Below are 24,345 nucleotides of genomic sequence, written 5' to 3' on the forward strand. Positions count from 1 at the left end.
GTGGGAGCCATGGCTGTGAGATCTGGGACCAGGCACTGCCCCTTTATTGCCCATTTTGCACCCTGGTGTGGCTGCTTTGTAGTGTAGGTGCCCTCACCTCTCCTCACTGCAGTGTATTATTACATTGGATAAACCTGTGGAAAAAATCAAACCCGAAATGGACAATGAATGAAGAGCAGCTCCAGCTTCACTGTTGTGATTCGCTCACTGTCACGTGACCCGCGCCGACCGATGACGTGCCCCTCCACACATGTGACTGATCACGTGCTCGTGACATCATCACAGGTCCTTGTTCCTGCCGGCAGCATGTCGTGTGTGCAGGCCGCCGTGGGGCAGGTGGTGTTGCCGGGTGACGTGCTCTTGCTCCCGGTTCAGGCTGCAGACGCCACGCTTTCCCTGTCAGCTGCCGCCTCCGACACTAAGCGGATGCGGGTGCTGTGTGGCCCGGGGCTGACGCGCCACGGAGAGGACCTGCAAGTGACCAAGTGTGGGCTCCTGCGCCACCGGGAGCCGGCCGTGTACTGGGTGGAGTCTCACCAGAAGAGGGTAATGTGTGGGTCAGCACGCGTCCTCATGACGTGACCGAAGACTCGCACCTCTCCCGTGGGTGTGAATAAAGGCCGGGATGCGGCTTATCAGCAGGGACCCATCATCAGTTATAGGGGTCTCCACTAGTAGGTTAGAGGGGACTCTCCCCTGTATGTGCACTGGCAGAAGACCTGTCAAAGGTTTTGGTATCTTTATGTTTTTTTCCATTATTATAGGATAATAAATGATGATTAATGGGGCCACTGATCCCCTACTGATGATGGGCTGCGTGTCCCGTACTGTCTGCTTTTCTATATTGCTACGTTTGTGGTGTCATGGCCCAGTAAAGCAGGGGTCTCCTTCCTATCTGTGGAGAATGTAACAAGGGTCCGGCTGCCGCCTCATCTCAGTACACTGAGCAATCTTTTGTCACGGCCGATTCAATATTATTTATTCATTTATATAGTCCTATTAATTCCACAGCGCTTTACATACATCAGGAACACTGTCCCCATTGGGGCTCACAATCTAAGGTCCCTATCTGTATGTCTTTGGAGTATGGGAGGAAACCGGAGAACCCGGAGGAAACCCACGCAAACACGGGGAGAACATACAAACTCCTTGCAGATGGTGTCCTTGGTGGGATTTGATCCCAGGACCCCAGCGCTGCAAGACTGCAGTGCTAACCACTGAGCCACCGTTAGTGGCTTCTTTCACCAAAGAACTTGTATAATTTACGTACCTGGTGTAATGGACACTAAGCAAACGGTGACATGCCCCCTCTTCTAAGAGAAGCCCTCTAAAGTCTCTTTTTAGCATCACAGACATTTGTGGGGTCTCAGCTGACATCCCCATCAGCTATAGGGGTTATTCATGTACATAGCCCTTGAGGCTCCAGTCTGAGCCCTCCCGCCACCCCTGGCGACAGATCAGACTATATGTACAAGGGTATTGACAGGAGCTTTGGCCTAGTGAGCTATGGGCATATTGGAGCTGCAGTCCCACCATTAATATTCCTGTTTTTTCTCTTTGCTTCCTACAGTACGTTCCAGTGAAAGGCGACCATGTTATTGGAATTGTCACTATGAAGTCTGGGGATATTTTCCGGCTCGATGTTGCAGGCAGTGATCAAGCGTCATTATCCTTTTTGGCCTTTGAAGGTGCAACTAAAAAGAACAGACCGAATGTAAAGGTGAGCGCGAAAGGACAGAATGTCTGCTATGGAATAGAAAGTTTCCATTTTCAGAGGAAACTATCTGCCTTCCTTGGCTTTTCCATGCCCAGCTCTGGTTGATGGGTCTCAATGGGCACTTCAGGAGAACTCCGTGCTCTGGTACAAAGCTTTCCTCCTAACGATTGTCTAAGGCCGGGTTCAGACAAGCCTAATACTCAAGCCGGTACCACCTATTGGAATTGTGCAGGAGCTGCCTACCATTAAGGTTACGTGCTCACGATCAGGACCCGCTGCGTCCTGGACGCGGATGGTCCTGACCTGTAGAGCTGCAAGCTGCCTGTGCTCATGATCCGGATTCGGACATCTGCGGTCTCTCTTCTGTTCTCCCTGCTGAGAATGCTTGCAACTCTGCAGCAAATAATTAACATGCTTGTGGCAGGGCGGCACGGTGGCTCAGTGGTTAGCACTGCAGTCTTGCAGCGCTGAGAACCTAGGTTCAAATCCCACCAAGGACACCATCTGCAAGGAGTTTGTATGTTCTCACCGTGTTTGCGTGGGTTTCCTCCCACACTCCAAAGACATACAGATAGGGATTTTAGATTGTGAGCCCCAATGGGGACAGCTTTTAAAAGATGGGGCTTTAGTCTGGACAACTCCTTTTTAAAAAGAAAAATCCTGCCCAAAACAAATCACAAGCTGCAGTTACTGTTACTGCAGACTTGAGTCCCACATCGCACACTGTGAGGGTTTGTCAGTTTCAGACCCGGGGTGGGAGGTCACATGGCCGTGAGTTACAATATTCATGTTTCCAGCCAGAATACTAGACCATTTCTGGTCTCGCACAATCCACTAGCCTTGAGTGAGGCTGTGCCCTCTAGTAGGATTCTGGCCGGAAATATGAATATTGTATACTCGCGGCCCCGTGACCTCCCATCCCGACTGTGAAACTGACAAACCTTCACACCGCACAGTGGGTTATTAACTATATGACTAGGTTTAGCATAAGTGTCTTTTTTGGCACATTTCTGTTAAAAACAAAAATGTATTAAAAACCACAAAGATGCACGTCTTGCTGCAATTTTTGAACAGAAATCGTGTCAAAATTGACATGACGTTTTCTTATGTGTGAAGTATGTGGACTACAATCACATTTTTCATTTAACCATTGGGGCTTGTCACAAGCAGCTTTGTTGTGTTTTCTTTCTTTATATAGATTTTATAGCAAAAATCCATTAAAAAAAAGTACGTAAAAAAAAAAAAAACCTGTGTATGAACATCGTCAAACATCAATAATTACGCAGTGATCATTTTCATGTATTGCAGGTTGGGGATCTCGTCTATGGCCAGTTTATCGTTGCCAATAAAGACATGGAGCCGGAGTTGGCATGTATTGATGGCTCCGGTAAAGCCAACGGGATGGGAGTCATTGGACTGGATGGCCTCATGTTTAAAGTGTCCTTGGGACTTGTGAGAAAGTAAGAGAATCCACAACGGGAGGCAGTGCACACTGGCGTCATGGCTTTATAGCATAAACCTTCATTTAGCGGTGACTGATGAGGAGTACAGTGGTACCTCGCTTAACGAGTAACCCAGTTAACGAGAATTTCGCTTAACAAGCAAAGCTTTCTGTAAATTTGTAACCCGGTTTACGAGAAAGCTTTGCTGTGCGAGCAAAATCCTCACCGCACACACTTCCGGTTCCGTGCATCCACCGTGCTCTGACCCGCACTTGCAGTCCACACAAACACACACATGTATGCACTAACACGCACGCACATACAGTATTATGCTCACCTTACCTTCCGTTCCACCGCCGGTCTCATGGTTCTTGTAGTTCCCGGGTACATTGCGACGTCCTCGCGGTGAACTACAAGACCCAGGAGGCCTGCGATGGAACGGAAGGTAAGGTGAGCATATAATATAACATAATATGTGCACCTTTTGTTTCATCGCCGGCCTCCTGGGTCCTCTAGTTCGCCTAGTTCGCCGCTCCACTCCACTCCAGGCTGTGTATCGGCATCCATAGCAACGAGGGAGGAACTTCCTGTCACCGCTACTGAAAGGCAGCACGTTGGCCAATCAGAGGCAAGCGGCTCTGCCTGTGACGTCAGCACTCTGGCCAGGAAGTTTCTCCCTCGTCGTTATGGTAACGCGATACACAGTCCGGCCCCGCACCAGAGAACAGCAAGTCCCAGGAGACTGGCGATGGAACGGAAGGTAAGGTGAGCATATAATATGTGTTTGTGCGTGTTTGTGTGCGTTTGTACATGTGTGGAATGGCACAATAGGGGACCAGGATGGGACATTTAACAAGTTGTGTAATGAATTGTTTGCATTGCAATGATTTCCTATGGGAAATCTTGCTTTGCCTAACGAGTAACTTGGTTAACAAACACAGTCCCAGAACGGATTGTTCTCGTTAAGCAAGGTTCCACTGTATACACCTCCTCACAGCAAGAATAGTGCTGCACGCGGTGCTCTGCCTTACATCTAAACATGGCGAAACTGAAATGTCTGTGCAGTGTGAACATGGCTTAACCTCTGCCCACAAATAACTCCCATGTTAGATTTGGGAGCAGGTGTCTGTGCACACAGTGTTTAACAGGCAAATTCCAGCTAGAACCCACCATAAAATGACAAAAAATAATGGGAAACGACTTGTGTACATGTCCTGTATTTTGGCATTACATTTAGGCTATGTGCGCCCAGCGCGTTTTTGCGTGTGTTTTTTTTTTTTTTTTTTTTTTTTTTTTTTTTTTTTTTTTTTTTTTTTTTGCGGCCAAAAAAGCACAAAAATGCTGCAACTTTGTGCTCACACAAAAACACAGCGTGCGCACATAGCCTTACTCATTTCTGGCTTCAAAAGCCATGCAGCTGCTACAAGAAGTGGAAGCTGTCTTATGTTTAACCCCTTCACCTCCCGTGCATTTTTCATTATTCCTCTTCTTCCAAGAGCCATTTTTTTTTATTATTTTTAGGTCAATATTGCCATATGAGGGATTGTTTTTTGTGTTGCACTTTTGAACGTCCTCATTCTGCCCCATATTATACTAAAAAACAGGGGGAAAAAAATTCCAAATGCGGTGAACTTGCACGATTGTTTTGTTTTTATTTACAGTGTTCACTGTATGGTAAAACTGATCCGGCAATAGTATAGCTTTACTTCTAAGTGGTGAAAAAAAGAGAAGTTTGTCAATAACTGTGACTGGACATCGTAAAAGATTGGTAGTTATACAATACAGTATTAACCCCTTAACTGCGGGCGGTAAAATTACATCCTAGTGGTCATAGTGTTAATCTCCTGCTGCTGCTGTATGCCTGCTAGGCACGAGCAGAATCGTTATCTGGCACTTATCCGCCCGTGCCATTTAACCCCTTAAATGGTGCTGTTAATAAGCGGTAAACGTTTACTCACAGCCAATACCGGAAGTCGTGACGTGATCACGTGACGTAAGGTGGTTGTCATGGTAGCACAGGTTTATGTGATGACTTTTGTTGCTCACATGACTCACTGTTTCACCCAGCTGAGAGCTAGGTGAGACAGGAAATGAGCATATCTGCTGTTCACAGCTGTGTAGCTGTGATCAGCAGATATGGCAAAGCGATCAGATTGCTGCTCACTATAGCCCCCTAGGGGGACTAGTAAAATAAAATAAAAAAAAAAAGTTTTAAAAAAAATAAAAAAACCTAAGTTCAAATCGCCCCTTTCGCCCCATTGAAAATTAAAAGGATAAAAAAATATACACACATTTGGTATTGCTGCATTCAGAAATGCCCGATCCATCAAAATATAAGCTCAATTAATCTGATCAGTAAATGGCGTAGCGGCAAAAAAACTCTAAACGCCAAAATAATGTTTTTTGGTCGCCTTAAATTTTGTGCTGAATGCAGTAACAGGGGATCAAAACGTAGCATCTACGCAAAAGTGGTACAGCTAAAAACGCCAGCCTAAGACGCAAAAAATAAGCAGTCGTTGAGCCATAGATCCCGAAAAATGAGAACGCTACGTGTCACAGAATATGGCGTAAAATGTGCGCCACTTTTTTCTGACAAACTTATTTTTATTTTTAACCCCTTAAATAAAAGTAAACCTATACATGTTTGGCATCTATGACCTCGCACCGATCTCAGGCATCACACCCATACATCAGTTTTACCATATAGTGAACACAGTGAATAAAATATCTCAAACAATAGTGCTATCGCACTTTTTTTTTTTTTTGCAATTTTTCTGCATTTGAATTTTTTTTTTGCCATCTTCCAGTACACTATATGGTAAAACTCATGGTTTCATTTAAAAGTAAAACTCCTTCGGCAAAAAGCGAGCCTTCACATGACCAGATTGACTGAAAAATAAAAAAGTTACGTCTCTCGGAAGAATGGCGAAAAAAAAAAAAACAAAGCGAAAAATCGTTCGGTTGTGATATTCTAGTATCGCAATACAATCGCTATGGAAACTGAGATTTAAAAACAAATGTAAAATTAGTCATCCATTTTTCTCAACGTAATTGGTAAAACCTAAAGTGGCAAAAAAAAAGTGACAGGCTCAAAGTTGTGTAGGTCCCAAAAAAAAAAAAAAATATATATATATATATATATATATAATATAATTTTTCTGACGCCTCATTGGGGGACACAGAACCATGGGTGTTATGCTGCCTATCCATAGGAGGACACTAAGTAGATGCAAAAGCATAGCTCCTCCTCTGCAGTTTACACCCCCTGGCCAGGCCAGGCAGTTTCAGTTTTAGCTTGGTGTCTGTAGGAGGCACTTCCTTTCAAGGTTTGTTATTTTTTTGGGGGCGACTGTTTTTTCCTTTTGGGACCGATCTCCCACTAAAATCAACGGGCGGGAACGTGAAGTGTTGCCTATACGTAACCCCTCCCGCGACACTGGATCCTGGGCTGGACGACGGGTTCCATAGACACCGATTTTCCAAAGCCCAGGGCAGAGGCACAATTCCTCAGCCCCTCTTTGCAGGCTCTGAGTTGAATATGGCACCGTTGTGACCGGATACAGCAAGCTGACTCTGCTATTGTCACTGCCTGGATTGAAGCAGTGTTTAAGGTGAGATCCCCCCCCTGACTGGTTTCCCAGACGAAGGGAGAAAAGGCTGTGCAGGAAAGGCTCCCAGGGCTGAATATACAGTATTTATGAGAAAGTCCCTGGTTAATGCAAGGAAGAGAGCCCCAGGAATCCTGAACACACAGTGTTAACTTTTCCCTAGCTTGCTGGCTGGAGGAGGGGGAAGTCCCTCCTGTTTGCAAACTCCTGCACAGATAATTTCCCAGTGGCAGGGGGGAGGGGGTGGCTAGAGAATCACAGATCTCAGGGACTCAAGCTGTTTATTATCTGCTCTGCTTATTTGATCTAGCAGAAAAGCCAGCTGATAACCACCAGTGACACGCTGTGTGCTGACTAGAGGGAGAGGTAAGAAAACTATCAGAAGCTCCTTTCCCGCCGTTTTTTACTACCCACAGCGGGGGGGCGGGGGGGGCACACTGACTACTTCTTCGTGCTCTTTTAGCGCTAAGCCCCCCCCCCCCCTCCCCCGGATAGTGTGGGAAGATCTCCAGCCATCGGCTGATTCTGGTAAGGTGCTGCTCACTGTAGCTCTGCTGAGCATTGCTCCCCCTCCTAGCATACTCCTATCAGGAACATGCAGAATTCAAAAGGCACTAAGAGGGCTAAGGCTCACATAGTCTATTATTCAGCCTGCACTGCCTGCCACGTTGAGCTGCCACGTAAACACACCTCTTCTCTCTGTGAGTCCTGTGCCCCTATAGCCCTCCAAGACCCCCCTGCCACCACCGCCGCAACCGTCAGCCCAGAGCCTAGGGCTCCCAGCCCACCGGAATGGGCACAGTTTCTGTCCCAATCCATGGAAAAACTGTCACAGAACCTGGTGCTGGCTATGCAATGTCGTCCTCCACACCCTTCTGGGTCCCTGGACGGAACGCAGCCTGAGGATACCCCTATGGAGGATCCTTCTGAGGTAATCCGGGCACGTGCTTCACCGGTTGCAAGGATCAGGAAAAGAGCACACGGCCGGGTGTCTCCAGCGGGCTCTCCCTCGGGAGCACACAGGGCAGGCTCTCCCACATGCTCCATGGCTTCTGAAGAGCTGGAGGAGGGAGAATGCTGTTTGTACCAGGAGGATTCCTTGGTTTCAGCCTCCCCAGATGATCAAACTGCAATAGACTCCCTTATAGCAGCAATCAACCAAACAATGCATGTGGAGGATCCCCCATCCACTACCACTGACCATGCGGTCTCTTTTAAGAGGGCAAGGAAACCCCAAAAGGTTTTCGCTGATCACCGTGAGTTTCAGGATATACTCACAAAGCAAAGGGAGAAGCCGACAGGCGCTTCGGTAACTAAAAACTCATGGAGTCCCGGTACCCTTTTGCCTCACCTGCCCCTAAGGGCTGGGCCGATCCTCCCTCGGTCGATTTTCCCCCCCGGTCTCCCGCCTTACCACAAAGACGCTCCTGTCTTTACCCGATGGTTCTTCCATCAAGGACCCGACAGACAGGTGGAGCACCTCGCCCGCCCTGCTTTTGAGGCTGCGGGTTCCTCCCTCTCGCCCTCCTTTGCCTCTGTGTGGGTCGCAAAGGCGATCTCGGTCTGGGCAGAATCCCTTAACACTTCGCTTAAGAAATCCCAGTTCACTCATACCTTCACAGAGGTAACAGCTCAAATTGCCGCTGCGGCGGAGTACCTCATACAGGCCTCCATGGACGCTGCTACCTGCGCAGCGTTTGCCGCCTCAAATACCATAGCCATCCGTAGAGCTCTCTGGCTCCGACAATGGCGAGCGGACTCTGCCTCCAAGAAGTCTCTCACGGGCCTCCCCTTTTTTCCAGACCGATTGTTTGGCGACCGTCTGGACAAGCTCATTTCTGACGCCACGGGAGGAAAGAGTACCTCCCTCCCCCCAGCTGAAGTCCAGGACGTCCTTCACCAGACGTCCACAGTCCTCGTTCCGCTCCTTTCGGAACTAATTTGGTTGGTCGACACCCCATGCTGTCCACGCCACCAGCCGCGGACTACGCAGGGACCGACCGACCTCAGCTCTCCCCGAAACCTACTTCGTCATGGCAGCCTAGACCGAAACAGTCCAGGACTAGGGAGACTCTGCCACGACGTTTTTCCCCCTTATGACTCCTTCAGCGCCCCGGAAGACACACTCATTGTAAGAGGTCGACTGCGGCTCTTCCAACACATCTGGGCTGCCGCCTCAGACGACAAATGGGTGCAAAACCTTGTGTCTTCCGGTTACCACATAGAATTTCGGACCCGACCCCCGAGTCGGTTCTAACAGCAGGAGTGATAATACCTGCCCCAGACGATGAGAAGTTCGGGGGTTTTTATTCCAACATCTTTGTGGTCCACAAAAAGGATGGGTCAGTTCGACCCATCCTGGATCTCCTCAAACACATAAACAACACACCTAAACAAGCATGTACACGTACGGAGATTCAGAATGGAGTCGCTAAGGTCCATTATTGCATCCATGGTCGAAGGGGAATTCCTCGCATCCATAGGCGTAGACATCAAGGACGCGTACCTGCACATACCCATCGCCCCAGATCACCAAAAGTTCCTCCGCTTTGCAATTCAGGACTCCCACTTTCAATTCGTAGCTCTACCCTTCGGCCTTGCCACCGCACCAAGGGTCTTCACCAAAGTCATGGCGGCCGCCATGAGCGTCCTTCACGCCAGGGGAGTGGTCGTTCTCCCTTACTTGGACGACCTCCTCATCAAGGCCCCCTCCTTCCGCGACTGCTCAACCAGCGTACAGATCACCCGCTTAGGGTGGCTAGTGAATCTGGACAAATCATCCCCGATCCCATCACGATCCATCACCTTCCTGGGCATGTCCCTGGACACCCGTCGGGGCTTGATCCTTCTTCCTCAGGACAAGGCGATCGCTCTTCAACGAGCGGTACGCTGCCTTCTACGTCTCGCTCCATTCGATTCAGCATGAAAGTGCTCGGCAGGATGTTGACGGCTATGGAAGCAGTACCCTTTGCTCAACTGGACCTCCGCCCACTGCAGCTAGCCCTTCTAGCGGCCTGGGACAAGAGCCCCTTCTCCCTGGACAGACATCACCTGACGCCTTCAGTCAGGTACGCACTCCACTGGTGGCTTCAGTCCTCATCCCTATCGAAGGGGAGATCCTTTCTCCCAGTGAACTGGCTGGTCCTGACCACAGACGCCAGCCTCCTAGGCTGGGGAGCAGTGTACCGGCACCACACTGCTCAAGGACGTTGGACGCACTAGGAGTCTTTCCTACCCATAAACACCCTGGAACTCCGCGCGATCTTTCTCACGCTCAGAGCGTTCTGTCCTCTGCTAGCGGGTTGTCAGATTCAAATCCAATAGGACAATGCGACAGCTGTAGCCTATATCAATCGGCAGGGGGGCACCCGCAGCAAAGCGGCTTATCTCGAGGCCCACAAGATCCTCAGCTGGGCCGAATCGACGGGATCAGTGATATCAGCGGTACACATACCGGGGGTAGAGAACTGGGCAGCAGACTTTCTAAGTCGCCATGGCCTGGCCGCCGGAGAATGGTCTCTCCACCCAGATGTGTTTCTACACATCTGCACTCGCTGGGGCACACCAGACGTGGACCTAATGGCCTCAAGGTTGAATGCAAAGGTACCCGCGTTCATAGTCAGGTCACGCGACCCGCAGTCCATCGCCGCGGATGCTCTAGTCTGCTCCTGGCACCACTTCCGCCTGCCTTACATATTTCCACCTCCACCCCTGCTGCCGCGGGTGATCAGGAAGATCAAGGCAGAGGGAGTCCCGGTGATACTGATAGCACCGGACTGGCCCAGGCGCGCCTGGTAAGCCGAATTAGTACAAATGCTCACAGATGCACCGTGGCGCCTTCCAGACATCCCAGACTTGCTGATCCAAGGGCCCATTTCCCATCAGAACTCCAGAGCCCTGAAGCTGATGGCATGGCCATTGAGACCTGGGTATTAACAAGAGCGGGATTCTCCCCCACGGTTATTTCCACCATGATCAGCGCCCGAAAGCCTGCTTCATCCCGCATTTACCACCGTACGTGGAAAATCTTCCTTTCTTTGTCGCTCCATTGGGAGACCCAGACAATTGGGTGTATAGCTATGCCTCCGGAGGCCACACAAAGTATTACACTAAAAGTGTAAAGCCCCTCCCCTTCTGCCTATACACCCCCCGTGCTCACGGGCTCCTTAGTTTTTATGCTTTGTGCGAAGGAGGCAGACATCCACGCATAGCTCCACAGCTTAGTCAGCAGCAGCTGCTGACCAGGTCGGATGGACGAAAAGAGGGCCCATAACAGGGCCCCCAGCATGCTCCCTTCTCACCCCACTTTGTCGGCGGTGTTGTTAAGGTTGAGGTACCCATTGCGGGTACACAGGCAGGAGCCACATGCTGTTTTCCTTCCCCATCCCTTAGGGCTCTGGGTGAAGTGGGATCCAGGATCGGTCTCCAGGCACATGAGACCGTGCTCCCTCCGCAGCCCCTGGGAATCTGCAGGATAGGAGCTGAGTATCGTCAGGGACAAGGCCCTGCTACTATGAGGTACTCTGTGTCCCCGTGGGGACCGCGCATGGAGCGCTTGTGCCAGACACTTTCCAGCACGGCTGGGTGTGTTAGTGCGCCAGACATGCAGCGCCTGGGCCAGACACTTTCCAGCACGGCTGGGTGTGTTAGTGCGCCAGACATGCAGCGCCTGGGCCAGACACTTTCCAGCACTGCTGGGTGTGTTAGTGCGCCGGACATGGAGCGCTTGTGCCAGACACTTTCCAGCACGGCTGGATGTGTTAGTGCGCCGGACATGGAGCGCTTGTGCCAGACACTTTCCAGCACGGCTGGATGTGTTAGTGCGCCGGACATGGAGCGCTTGTGCCAGACACTTTCCAGCACGGCTGGGTGTGTTAGTGCGCCGGACATGGAGCGCTTGTGCCAGACACTTTCCAGCACGGCTGGATGTGTTAGTGCGCCGGACATGGAGCGCTTGTGCCAGACACTTTCCAGCACGGCTGGGTGTGTTAGTGCGCCGGACATGGAGCCCTTGTGCCAGACACTTTCCAGCACTGCTGGGTGTGTTTGTGCGCCGGGGGACTACCGCGCGGCCGCGCTTATTGCCGGCCGGGCTTATACTTTAGTCCCCGGCTTCTGCGGCCTAGTGTCGTTTATTCCCGCCCACAGGCCTGCCAGTCAGGGAAGGGGCGGGACGCTGCACGGATCGTCAGCGGAGGGCTGGAGCATACATTAGTATCCTCCTCCCCCCTCACTCAGTACAGTGGGGCACTGGATTCCCGCACTTTTCTTGGGCACGCCCACGATCTCCTCCTCCCCACAGAACGCCGGCAGCCATTCCTGTCAGCGATTCAGACGCTGGAGAGGAGAGACAACACAGGGAGACCCAGGCAGGGAATCCGGTGACCACACAACTGCTTTGAGCGGTCGGTAAGCAGCACCTATGGTGCTGGCCCCACTGAGTACCGAAGTGTGTATATATATATATGTATGTAATGTATGTATGTATGTATGTATGTGTGTATATATATATATATATATATTAGGCTATACATTGCACTGTGCGGTCGCTCTGTTGATTTTTGGCTATATACCCTCCTGGTTGTTCTCAGAGGAGACATGTCATCTGCAAAAAGCAAGGGTGCCAAAGCACAGGCGTACTTTGCAATTTGTACCTCATGTACAGCTGTACTACCGGCAGGTTCCACTGACCCTCATTGTGTGCAATGCTCGGCCCCTGTGGCACTTACTCAGCCGGAGCCTCTGCGACTGGTGGCCCAGGTGGATCCACCTGCTACCACTGTCCAGGTGACAGGGACGGAGTTTGCAGCCTTTGCTGACAAACTTTCTGAGACTATGGATAAATGGTCTGCTAAAATACTGGAAGCATTGCAGTCCAGACCGGTGATTCAGGCCCCGGGCTCTATCCAATCCTTGACCCCGGGTCCCCCTCAATTGGAACAGCAAAGTGCCCCTGGGGTGACCCATGGGTCCCGGGGTGAGGTCTCTGACACGGACCGCAGTCCCAGGCCGACCAAGCGGGGTCGCTGGGAAAATCCCTCCACCTCATCACACTGTTCAGGGTCCCTGCAGGGGGACTCTCTGGAGGATGAAGCGGAGGTATCAGATCAGGATTCTGATCCTGAAGGTGACGCAGTAGTGAATGACCTTATAGCGACCATCAATCAGGTGTTGGATATTTCTCCACCAGCTCCTACAGTTGAGGAGTCTGCTTCTCAGGAGAAATTCCGTTTCAGGTTTCCAAAGCGTACATTAAATATGTTTCTGGATCACTCTGACTTCAGAGAGGCAATCCAGAAAAACCGAGACTGTCCAGACAAGCGTTTTTCCAAGCGTCTTAAGGACACACGTTATCCCTTCCCCCCCGAGGTTGTCAAGGGCTGGACTCAGTGTCCTAAGGTGGATCCTCCAATCTCCAGACTGGCGGCTAGATCCATAGTTGCAGTGGAAGATGGGGCTTCACTCAAAGATGCCACTGACAGACAGATGGAACTATGGTTGAAATCCATCTATGAAGCTATAGGCGCGTCTTTTGCCCCAGCATTCGCTGCCGTATGGGCACTCCAAGCTATCTCAGCTTGTCAGGCGCAGATTAATGCAGTAACACGTACATCTGCCCCGCAAGTGGTGTCCTTAACCAATCAGGCGTCGGCGTTTGCGTCCTACGCCATTAATGCTATCCTGGACTCTGCGAGCCGTACGGCGGTGGCATCCGCCAACTCGGTGGTACTCCGCAGGGCCATGTGGCTACGTGAATGGAAGGCAGACTCTGCTTCCAAAAAGTTCTTAACCGGTTTGCCATTGGCTGGCGACCGCTTGTTTGGTGAGCGATTGGATGAAATCATTAAACAATCCAAGGGAAAGGATTCATCCTTACCCCAGTCCAAACCAAACAGACCTCAACCACGGAAGGTACAATCGAGGTTTCGGTCCTTTCAGACCGCGGGCAGATCTCAATTTTCCTCGTCCAAAAGGCCTCAGAAAGATCAGAGGAACTCCGATGCATGGCGGTCTAAGTCAGGGTGGGGAGCGGTCTTTCTCCACCACAGGGCTCAGGGGACTTGGACTCAGACAGAGTCCTCCCTTCACATCAATGTTCTGGAGATAAGGGCAGTGTATCTTGCCCTAAAAGCGTTCCAGCCGTGGCTGGAAGGCAAACAGATCCGAATTCAGTCGGACAGCTCCACAGCGGTGGCATACATCAACCACCAAGGCGGGACACGCAGTCGGCAAGCCTTCCAGGAAGTTCGGCGGATTCTGCTGTGGGTGGAAGCCACAGCCTCGACCATATCCGCAGTTCACATCCCGGGCGTAGACAACTGGGAAGCAGACTTTCTCAGTCGCCAGGGCATGGATGCAGGGGAATGGTCCCTTCACCCGGACGTGTTTCAGGAGATCTGTTGCCGCTGGGGCATGCCGGATGTCGACCTAATGGCGTCCCGGCACAACAACAAGGTCCCGACGTTCATGGCACGGTCTCAAGATCACAGAGCTCTGGCGGCAGACGCCTTAGTTCAGGATTGGTCGCAGTTTCAACTCCCTTATGTGTTTCCTCCTCTGACACTGTTGCCCAGAGTGTTACGCAAGATAAGGGCCGACTGCCGCCGCGCCATCCTCGTCGCTCCAGACTGGCCGAGGAGGTCGTGGTACCCGGATCTGTGGCATCTCACGGTCGGTCAACCGTGGGTACTACCAGACCGACCAGACTTGCTGTCTCAAGGGCCGTTTTTCCATCTGAATTCTGCGGCCCTGAACCTGACTGTGTGGCCATTGAGTCCTGGATCCTAGCGTCTTCAGGATTATCTCAAGAGGTCATTGCCACCATGAGACAGGCTAGGAAACCAACGTCCGCCAAGATCTACCACAGGACGTGGAAAATATTCCTGTCGTGGTGCTCTGCTCAGGGTGTTTCTCCCTGGCCGTTTACCTTGCCCACTTTTCTGTCCTTTCTTCAATCCGGATTAGAAAAGGGTTTGTCACTAGGCTCCCTTAAGGGACAAGTCTCTGCGCTCTCTGTCTTTTTTCAGAAGCGCCTAGCCAGACTTCCACAGGTTCGCACGTTCCTGCAGGGGGTTTGTCACATCGTACCTCCTTACAAGCGTCCGTTAGAACCCTGGGATCTGAACAGGGTGCTGATGGTTCTTCAGAAACCACCGTTCGAGCCAATGAGGGATATCTCTCTCTCACGCCTTTCGCAGAAAGTGGTTTTCCTAGTAGCAGTCACTTCGCTTCGGAGAGTGTCTGAGCTAGCAGCGCTGTCATGCAAAGCCCCCTTCCTGGTGTTTCACCAGGACAAGGTGGTGCTGCGTCCGGTTCCGGAATTTCTCCCTAAGGTGGTATCCCCCTTTCATCTCAATCAGGATATCTCCTTACCCTCTTTTTGTCCTCATCCAGTTCACCAATGTGAAAAGGATTTGCACTTGTTAGATCTGGTGAGAGCACTCAGATTCTACATTTCTCGTACGGCGCCCCTGCGCCGCTCGGATGCACTCTTTGTCCTTGTCGCTGGCCAGCGTAAAGGGACACAAGCTTCCAAGTCAACCCTGGCTCGGTGGATCAAGGAACCAATTCTCGAGGCTTATCGTTCCTCCGGGCTTCCGGTTCCCTCTGGGCTGAAGGCCCATTCTACCAGGGCCGTGAGAGCGTCCTGGGCTTTGCGGCACCAGGCTACGGCTCAGCAGGTGTGTCAGGCGGCTACCTGGTCGAGCCTGCACACTTTCACGAAACACTATCAGGTGCATACCTATGCTTCGGCAGATGCCAGCCTAGGTAGGCTAGTCCTTCAGGCGGCGGTTGCCCACCTGTAGGACGGAGCCGGTTACGGCTCTATTATGAGGTATTATATACCCACCCAGGGACTGCTTTTGGGCGTCCCAATTGTCTGGGTCTCCCAATGGAGCGACAAAGAAGAAGGGAATTTTGTTTACTTACCGTAAATTCCTTTTCTTCTAGCTCCAATTGGGAGACCCAGCACCCGCCCCTGTTTTTTGTGTACACATGTTGTTCATGTTGAATGGTTTCAGTTCTCCGATATTTCTTCGGATTGAAGTTACTTTAAACCAATTATAATTTTTTCCTCCTTCTTGCTTTTGCACCAAAACTGAGGAGCCCGTGAGCACGGGGGGTGTATAGCAGAAGGGGAGGGGCTTTACACTTTTAGTGTAATACTTTGTGTGGCCTCCGGAGGCATAGCTAGACACCCAATTGTCTGGGTCTCCCAATTGGAGCTAGAAGAAAAGGAATTTACGGTAAGTAAACAAAATTCCCTTCTTCATGGTGCAGAGAAACTAACGTCCATCCTATGCCTCTGGCCATCGCCAGAATTCTCGACTTTCTACAGTCTGGCTTGCAAGCGGGGTTGGCTCTCAGTTCCTTTAAAGGGCAGGTCTCAGCGCTCTCAATCTTCTACCAATGCCGCCTGGCTCAAAAGCCGCAAGTCAAGACCTTCCTCCAGGGTGTTTCCCATCTAGTTCCCCCGTACAAATGGCCGCTGGACCCATGGGACCTCAACCTCTTTCTGGACGGTCTCCAGAGGTCTCCCTTTGAACCCCTCAAGGAATCCTCCCTTGCTCTTCTGTCCTGGAAGGTAACATTCCTGGTGGCAATTACGTCCATCAGACGGGTTTCGGAGCTAGCAGCACTCTCTCTTGCCGCAAGCCTTTCCTGATCTTTCACCAGGACAAGGTGGTTCTGCGCCCCCTTCCGGATTTCCTTCCAAAGGTTCTTACCCAATTTCATTTGAACGAGGACATTGTTCTGCCTTCATTTTGTCCACACCCAGTTCATAGGGTGGAAAGGTCTCTGCATTCGTTAGATCTCGTCAGAGCTCTCAGATATTACATATCCAGGACAGCCCCCTTTAGGAAAACTGACTCTTTGTTCGTCATTCCTGAGGGGCCTAAGAAGGGACAGGCAGCTTCAAAGGCGACTCTGGCTCGCTGGATTCGCTCTGCGATCCAGGAAGTCTACCGCTTGCAACTCAAGCCCATTCCTAGTGGGCTGCGGGCTCATTCCACACGAGCAGTTGGCGCTTCGTGGGCCATTCGGCATCAGGTTTCAGTGGAACAGGTGTGTAAGGCTGCGACCTGGTCTAGCCTACATACATTTTCAAAGCATTACAGAGTCCATACCCAGGTTTCAACTGAGGCAAATCTGGGTAGGAAAATTCTGCAAACGGCAGTAGAGCACCTCTTAGTAGGCGCTCCAGGCTGTCTGAGACTGGTTCCTAGTCCTTGGGTTGTGTTGTCTTCTTTTATGTTTCCCACCCATGGACTGCTTTAGGACGTCCCATGGTCCTGTGTCCCCCAATGAGTCGTCAGAGAAAAACGGATTTTTGTGTACTCACCGTAAAATCGTTTTCTCTTAGCCATCATTGGGGGACACAGCACCCCACCCTGTTGCCCTGCGGGGCCTTGGTTCTCTCAGTACCTTATTTGGTTTTGACTCTTCTTTTCTCATGTTCATCTGTTGAGAAGTTTTTTTACTGTTTTTTTTTTCTCCTACTGCTTGGGTACTAAAACTGAGCTTGCCTGGCCCGGCCAGGGGGTGTATACTGCAGAGGAGGAGCTATGCTTTTGCATCTATTTAGTGTCCTCCTATGGATAGGCAGCATAACACCCATGGTTCTGTGTCCCCCAAATATATATATACATATATATATATATATATATATATATATATATATATATATATATATATATATATATATATATATATATATATATATATATATATATATATATATATATATATATATATATATATATATATATATATATATATATATATATATATATATATATATATATATATATATATATATATATATATATATATATATATATATATATTTTAACTACAATATGTGGGAATATGAATGGTATCATTTAAAGCTAAGATTCTTCCTGCTAAAAACAAGTCCTAATGCCCTTGGAAGGCAAAAATGAATATGGCCATGTCCAATCTTCATGGTGGAGATTATGGAAACACCCTTACATTCCTGTACAGACACTGAGCTGCCATTTCTGGTACCAGACACCAATGGGGCCCAAGTGAGCATCAGATGATCAAAGGCTGCAGGCGATCCCGGAGGAGGACTATGTCTACACAGAATTCCATCAAACCCCTCATTATAGGGATACTGTCTGTAAATCTGAACTCATACTGACTGTACTATTGGCATGTGGATGACTAACTACATCTTTTTGTATTTAGGCTCCTGACCCCACAGAATGACATCATTCAGGAACTAATGAATGTTTTCCCAATGGAGTTGGTCATTGGCATGAATGGAAGGATATGGATTAAGGCCAAAACCATCCAACAGACTCTAATTGTCGCAAATATACTGGAGGCTTGTGAATATTTAACGGCAGCACAGCGAAAACAAGTTTTTTCCAAGTTCTCTGATAATGTATAAATCTAGAGCTTCTAGGTTTTTTTTTTTTGTTTTTTTTTTTTTTTTTTATTAAAGTAATATTTTTCCTACTCTTGTGTAGAAATCACTGTTGCATTTCTGGCGCCTAATAACCATTACAATGTTTCGTTTTAAATTCATTCTTAAAGGGACTTGGTCATCAGGTTTTTGCTCCCTCATCGGAGAGCAGCATGATGTATAGACAGAGACCCTGATTGCAGCGATGTGTCACTTACTGAGCTGTTTGATGTCATTTTGATAAAATCAATTTTTTTCTCTGCTGTGGGTCTAGCAATTATACAGAGCTCATGAATATACCTGATATACTGCCTATTTCTCATAAGCAGTGCAAGTAATACAGACAGCTGGGGGCTACAAATCGCAGCTTTACCATGGCTGGGTATCAAAAATAGTGTTATCCCATGCAGTGTTTTGTTTTTTTTTTTTTTAATTATTTGAATTAAATGGAACCTGTCAGGTCTAATATTGCTAATCCCTGCCTAACTGTTCCTGTATACACTAGCACAGATAAAGAGATCTTTAAAAGACCTGTGAGGTCCAATATGCACCAGAACCACGAGTAATTCTGGGTACATATTACTAATCCCTGCCTAACCGTCCCTGTATACACTAGCATAGATAAAGGGATAAAAAGTATTTCTAAAGCTCTTATCATATGCTAATGAGCGCAGGGACTAGTCCCCTGGGCGTTGCTTCCCTTGCTAGTAGGCCCCATTAGCATGGTAGTATGCCCATGTGGATGTGCTAACATGCAAATGGAAGCGCAGCGTCAGAGGATGATTTCGCTCACCTCTCCGCTGCCATCGCTGCCCGACTCTGGATTTTGGCTCAGTGCGCATGACCCCAGACTTTCGGTCATGCGCACTACTTAAGTTTGAAGCCTGGAAGCGTACACCCGGCTTCATACTGCGCATGACCGAAACTCCAGGGTCATGCGCACGGAGCTAAAATCCAGCGTCGGATGGCAGATCATCCTGTGACGCTGTGCATTTATTAGCATTTAGCACGCCCACAGGAACGTACTAACATGCTAATGGAGCTGACTAGCAAAGAAGCAACGCCCTTGGGACTAGTCCCTGTGCTCATTAGCATCTGATAAGAGCTTTAGAAATACTTTTTATCCCTTTATCTATGCCAGTGTATACAGGGACGGTTAGGCAGGGATTAGTAATATGTACCCAGAACTACTCGTGGTTCTGGTGCATATTGGACCTCACAGGTTCCCTTTAAATATTAAAAAACAAAAAACTTGGCTCCGCCTTATCTTTGATAACCAGCCGTGGTAAAGCAGACAGCTGGGGGCTGATATTAGGCTGGGAAGGTACATGGTTACTTTGCTCTTCCCAGACTGCAAGTAGCAGCCCGCTGCCACCCCAGAATTGGCTCATCACATTAGCTGTGCCATTTCTGGTGCTTTGCCTCAGCTCTTCCCAATCTTCATAGTGCAGTGGTAATACTTTTGGGGTTGTCAGCTGTGAATTGACAGCAGACATCAAGCCCAAAGTTTTTAGTAATGGATAGGCATCTATCAGACATCCTCATTACTAACCCAGCAAGTATAGTGTTAAAAAACAGAACCTTATTTTTTTTTTTTAAACACACTACTGTGTTCACCAATCTGTTAATGAAGAATAAATCCTGGAAGTTTCGACGTAATCCAAAGAGTAATGTCTCTCGATACCCATCGATTTCTATGGAGGTTCTCAATGTTTTCAGAATGAGGATCCATAGGTTATTGCCAATCTTTGACATCCCAATATTTTTCACGATTGGCGTCGTAGGACATTACTCTTTGTATTACACTGAAACTTCCAGGATTTATTTTGAATAAATTGGTGAATAGCTAGTGTATGTTCAAATTTTATTTTTTTTTTAACTCCTTACATGCCAGGTTAGTAATGGGGGGTGTCTGATAGATGCCCTTACATTAACCCCACAAGTATTACCACAATTGCCACCACACTAGGGCAATCGGGAAGAGGCAAGGCAAAGCGCCAGAATTGGAGGATCTAATGTGATGAGGCAATTCTGCCGACTGCTATTTTCAGGCTGGGAGGGGCAAAATAACCATGGACAGCTGTCTGCCTTACCTTGGCTGGTTAAAAAAAAAAAACATGGGTTCCCCTTTTTTTTTTTTTATTTTTTTTTATATATATAATATATATATAATTAAACTGTGTGAGATCCCTTCTATTTTTGATAACCAGCCAAGTTAAAGCTGATGGGTGAGCGTTGTCTGCTTTACCTGCGTTGGTAATCGAAAATAGGGAGCCCACTTTTTTTTTATTTTTTTTATCATTTTTCACAGCAGTGGCCAGGCAATTTCCACATGCAATAAAGTTGTGGATTGGCATTTCGAGTCCAAGACTACGTGAACTCCAAACTTTACTGGTCGGTTTTGCTCATCCCTACTAGAAAAGAGAGAAAAGTATAGAAAAAAACCTTAAAGGGGTTGTCTTAGCTTAGACGTTGAGTTTTCTGGACTTTTGTTTTGTTTTTTTTTAATATATATTTTGGAAGTACTTTAATTGTCTGGAGATTAATGGGAGTCCTGAAACATTCACTGATCATACAATAGAAATTTTATTTTAGTACATTATATGGCAAAATGAAAAGTGTCCTACAAAAAAAGCAAGCATATCTGTTAATGGGGAAAAAATGAACATGCAAAAATGGAAAATGTCCAGCTCTTGTGGTGGATAGGAGAAATGGAGATGTTCAGAAAGGGCTGCACACCAAGATGAGGAAAAGGCAATGTCATCAATATTGTTACTTTTTAGGCTGTACTCGCACAAATGTATTAAAATTCGGTCCCATTCTCATCCAGGAGAGTAGGACGATTTTTTTTTTTCTCACTTGTTGTCCGTGTTCTCTGTGTACTATCCGTTTTTTTTTTTTTTTTTTCCCTCAGCAGCTATTAGTCATTTAGTGTTCTGTACTACATGATAGTAATGTATTCATAAAAACGGACAACACTAGGATAGTCCGTGTGGCATCTGTTTTTTTCTCGCACCCATTGACTTGTATTGGCGAGTCTCGGGACAATTTCGGCAGCAAATCGCAGCATGTTGCAACTTTTCTCACATCCAGAATCTGGATGACAAAAGATCTGCCTCATTCACTAACATTGGTCCGAGTGCAATGCGAGATTTTCTGGTATTGCGCTCATCCGATTCATACATTTGTCTGAGAACACCCTCAATCAGATCAGCAGAAATGCATTTCAGTTGTCACCATTTCCTTTTGTACATCAGGAGGCTTGTGTCTCCATTTTTTTCCCTAAATCACTACCAAACAAAATCTGACTTGTAAAACTGACCAGATCAGGTGAGCATCGCAGCCATTTTTTTCACTTCATTTTTTGGTAGCAAAAAAAGAAAAAAAATGTTTTGGCCTAAAAACATCAGCCATCCATAGCTATAGTTACATGATATGCTGAATAGTGTATACATTTGGTATATCTAATATCAGTACGTGTATTTGAGAATGAGTTGTCCCTTATCCAATGTTTCAGCCATTGTCCGTGGCAGGTGGCTATGAATGTGCTGATCTCTTCATTAGTTCCAAAAAATAGCTGATTTAGAGGTATGGTCTACAACAAACACCTCATTTACAGTGCCTTGCGGAAGTATTCTGCCCCTTTCAATTTTCCAACCTTTTCCCACATTTCAGGCTTCAAACATAAAGATAAAAATGTTAATGTTATGGTGAAGAATCAACAACAAGTGGGACACAATTGTGAAGGTGAACGAAATTTATTGCTTATTTTAAACTTTTGTAAAAAATAAACTGAAAATTGGGGCGTGCAATATTATTTGGCCCCTCTAAGTTAATACTTTGTAGCGCCACCTTTTGCTACGATTACAGCTGCAAGTCGCTTGGAGTATGTCCCTATCAGTTTTGCACATAAAGAGACGAAACTCTTGCCCATTCTTCCTTTGCAAATGGCTGGAGCTGAGTGAGGTTGGATGGAGAGCGTTTGTGACCAGCAGTTTTCAGCTCTTTCCACAGATTCTCGATTGGATTTAGGTCTGGACTGTGACTTGGCCATTATAAAACCTCAATACATTTATTCGTGAACTATTCCACTGTAGATTTTGCTTTATGTTTTGGATCATTGTCTTGTTGAAAGACAAATCTCCGTCCCAATCTCAGGTCTTTTGCAGACTCCAACAGGTTTTCTTTAAGAATGGTCCTGTATTTGGCTCCATCCATCTTCCCATCAATTTTAACTATCTTCCCTGTTCCTGCTGAAGAAAAACAGGCCAAAACCATGATGCTGCTACCACCATGTTTGACAGTGGGGATGATGCACACATCACAGACCTGCCTGTTGTGTTCCTGGTCTTCATGATGCTATCTGCGCTTTAAACAGAACACTGAGACTATCACAGAGCAGGTGCATTTATACGGAGACTTCATTAAACACAGTTGGATTATATTTATCATCATCATCAGTCATTTAGGACAACACTATATGAAATATTTGTATGGATCTAAACCTATAAGATGGAGCAGAGCTCAGAAAGGTTCTCCCGCCCTCATCACAGCTTTCTGAATACATTGTATAGTGACAGTAAACTGCTACTCAGTGCTGGGGGTATGGATGGACCTGTTTCATGCAAGCACCTAATCCTGCAGTGTTACTCTCCTGATAATTAAACACTGAAGTTATTTATAAAAAAAAAATGCCTAGATAGTGTCATGTGCCTATCTCCCTTTATGAAAAATCTTACTTCAGTTGTAGGCCTCATTCATTTTTTTCATATGAGAAAACTGACCATTTCCACCAGTGAGCTAGATGAGATTTTTAAAATTATATATAATTTTTAAGAATATATATATACATATATATACATATACATATATATATATATACATATATATACACACATACATACACACATACATACATACATACACACACACACACACCCCGGTATATACACTATATAATAGTATATAAAAAGTAAAATCGATCTGTGACTCAAATCAAAGTCGGCAGGTTTTTTTTTTAAATTCTGAAGTCATATATTTCTCAAATTAGTAGAAATGGAAATGTAGCCAGCTCAGAAGTGCTTCACTACTGACCTGGCTGTCAGTCAGTGCCGGGGTGCGGTTACTGTGTCTCCTGAGCGGTGACTGATATCGTGCTGGACGCGCCTCTATGACTGAAAGTCAGAGGCTGTAGGGATGAATAAAGTTAATTTCCTCCTGGTAGCAGGGTTCTCAGTGCAAGATGCTATTAACCTGCAGATTTACATTCTTTAAATAATATTTAATATCTCTAAGATCTATTTCCTGTTGTACATATTTTGTTCCCAATATAAAAATGATTAAAAAGAAAAGTTCTAATGCGATATGGAAGAGGGTTCATTTTCTGGTATAATTTCATGCTGAAGAACAAAGCCTTTTCCTGGTGACACTCCAGCTTTCAGGGCTTCTGGCCAGCTTCTAGTTTCACAGTAGGTGCGTAAGATATCAAACACTGTGGAACAGAACAATGGATTTTTAATGAACAGAAGAAACATAAGAACATCCTACTGAAACTGACAAAATTTACTGGCTGTAAATAAAAGAACTGTAACTTGATAAATGTACTTTTGTCGCATTGTATCTTCAGGAGCGCACTGCTCCTCTGCCTCCTGCTTTGCTGGGGACAATGCGCTCCTGAAGACTGACAGTGGTGTGGTCATACTGCTGATCTGACCTGTTTTTTTCTGAGATTTACCCTCTGTAGCATGGGAGGAGCGGTGCACCCAGCCAGCTTCAGAGCCACACAAGAAGGCAGTAAATCATAGAGCTTGCACGCTCCTTGCCAAGGTAGTTCATTATGTGCATTTTTAACCCTCAATGTGCCCACACACATAAGATAGCAGACTAATGATCAACCCTGAGGGTGCTCGCTGTATCCCAATGTCATACATACAAGACTGTGTATCAATTTGGCGCACCAATTAAGAAATGTATGACAGACAGGAGTACATTTCTGTTCCAATTTACGTCAGTTTGTAGCGCAAATTATAATGAATTTGACTGGCACACTCAACCACGCCCCCTCCCTGTCAAGCTCCGCCCACTATTTGAAAAGGAAGCAGAGACCGGGATAACACCCCCAAAAGTGGCAAGTCAGTGCCCAGC

The 24,345-nt window shown here is 47.4% G+C and overlaps 2 protein-coding genes across 4 annotated transcripts in view; one reads left to right on the forward strand and one right to left on the reverse strand.

The window, feature by feature from the left end:
• Window positions 1–262: 262 nt before the first annotated feature.
• On the forward strand, window positions 263–18,254 carry EXOSC3 (exosome component 3). Its single transcript, XM_075338893.1, has 4 exons — window positions 263–546; window positions 1,571–1,720; window positions 3,026–3,177; window positions 17,982–18,254. The coding sequence occupies exons 1-4, from the start codon at window positions 307–309 to the stop codon at window positions 18,184–18,186; spliced, it is 747 nt and encodes a 248-aa protein (XP_075195008.1). The 5' UTR covers window positions 263–306; the 3' UTR covers window positions 18,187–18,254.
• Window positions 18,255–20,811: 2,557 nt separating this feature from the next.
• TRMT10B (tRNA methyltransferase 10B) overlaps window positions 20,812–24,345 on the reverse strand; it is a 48,790-nt gene continuing 45,256 nt past the window's right edge. For all 3 annotated transcript variants that reach the window (XM_075316137.1, XM_075316141.1, XM_075316145.1), the window contains one exon: window positions 20,812–23,692. In XM_075316137.1, coding sequence (XP_075172252.1) covers window positions 23,556–23,692 — 137 coding nt within the window. In that variant the 3' untranslated portion in view covers window positions 20,812–23,555. The remainder of the gene's footprint in view (window positions 23,693–24,345) is intronic.

The sequence above is a fragment of the Anomaloglossus baeobatrachus genome, chromosome 1, assembly GCF_048569485.1.
Source record: "Anomaloglossus baeobatrachus isolate aAnoBae1 chromosome 1, aAnoBae1.hap1, whole genome shotgun sequence".
Taxonomy (NCBI): domain Eukaryota; kingdom Metazoa; phylum Chordata; class Amphibia; order Anura; family Aromobatidae; genus Anomaloglossus; species Anomaloglossus baeobatrachus.

Bases quoted from the DNA above. Each gene is read 5' to 3' on its own strand.
- EXOSC3 (XM_075338893.1), top strand. From the start codon at position 307: ATGTCGTGTGTGCAGGCCGCCGTGGGGCAGGTGGTGTTGCCGGGTGAC. The intron at 547-1,570 runs GTAATGTGTGGG...TGCTTCCTACAG, and splicing joins TGGAGTCTCACCAGAAGAGG to TACGTTCCAGTGAAAGGCGA. The intron at 1,721-3,025 runs GTGAGCGCGAAA...CATGTATTGCAG, and splicing joins AGAACAGACCGAATGTAAAG to GTTGGGGATCTCGTCTATGG.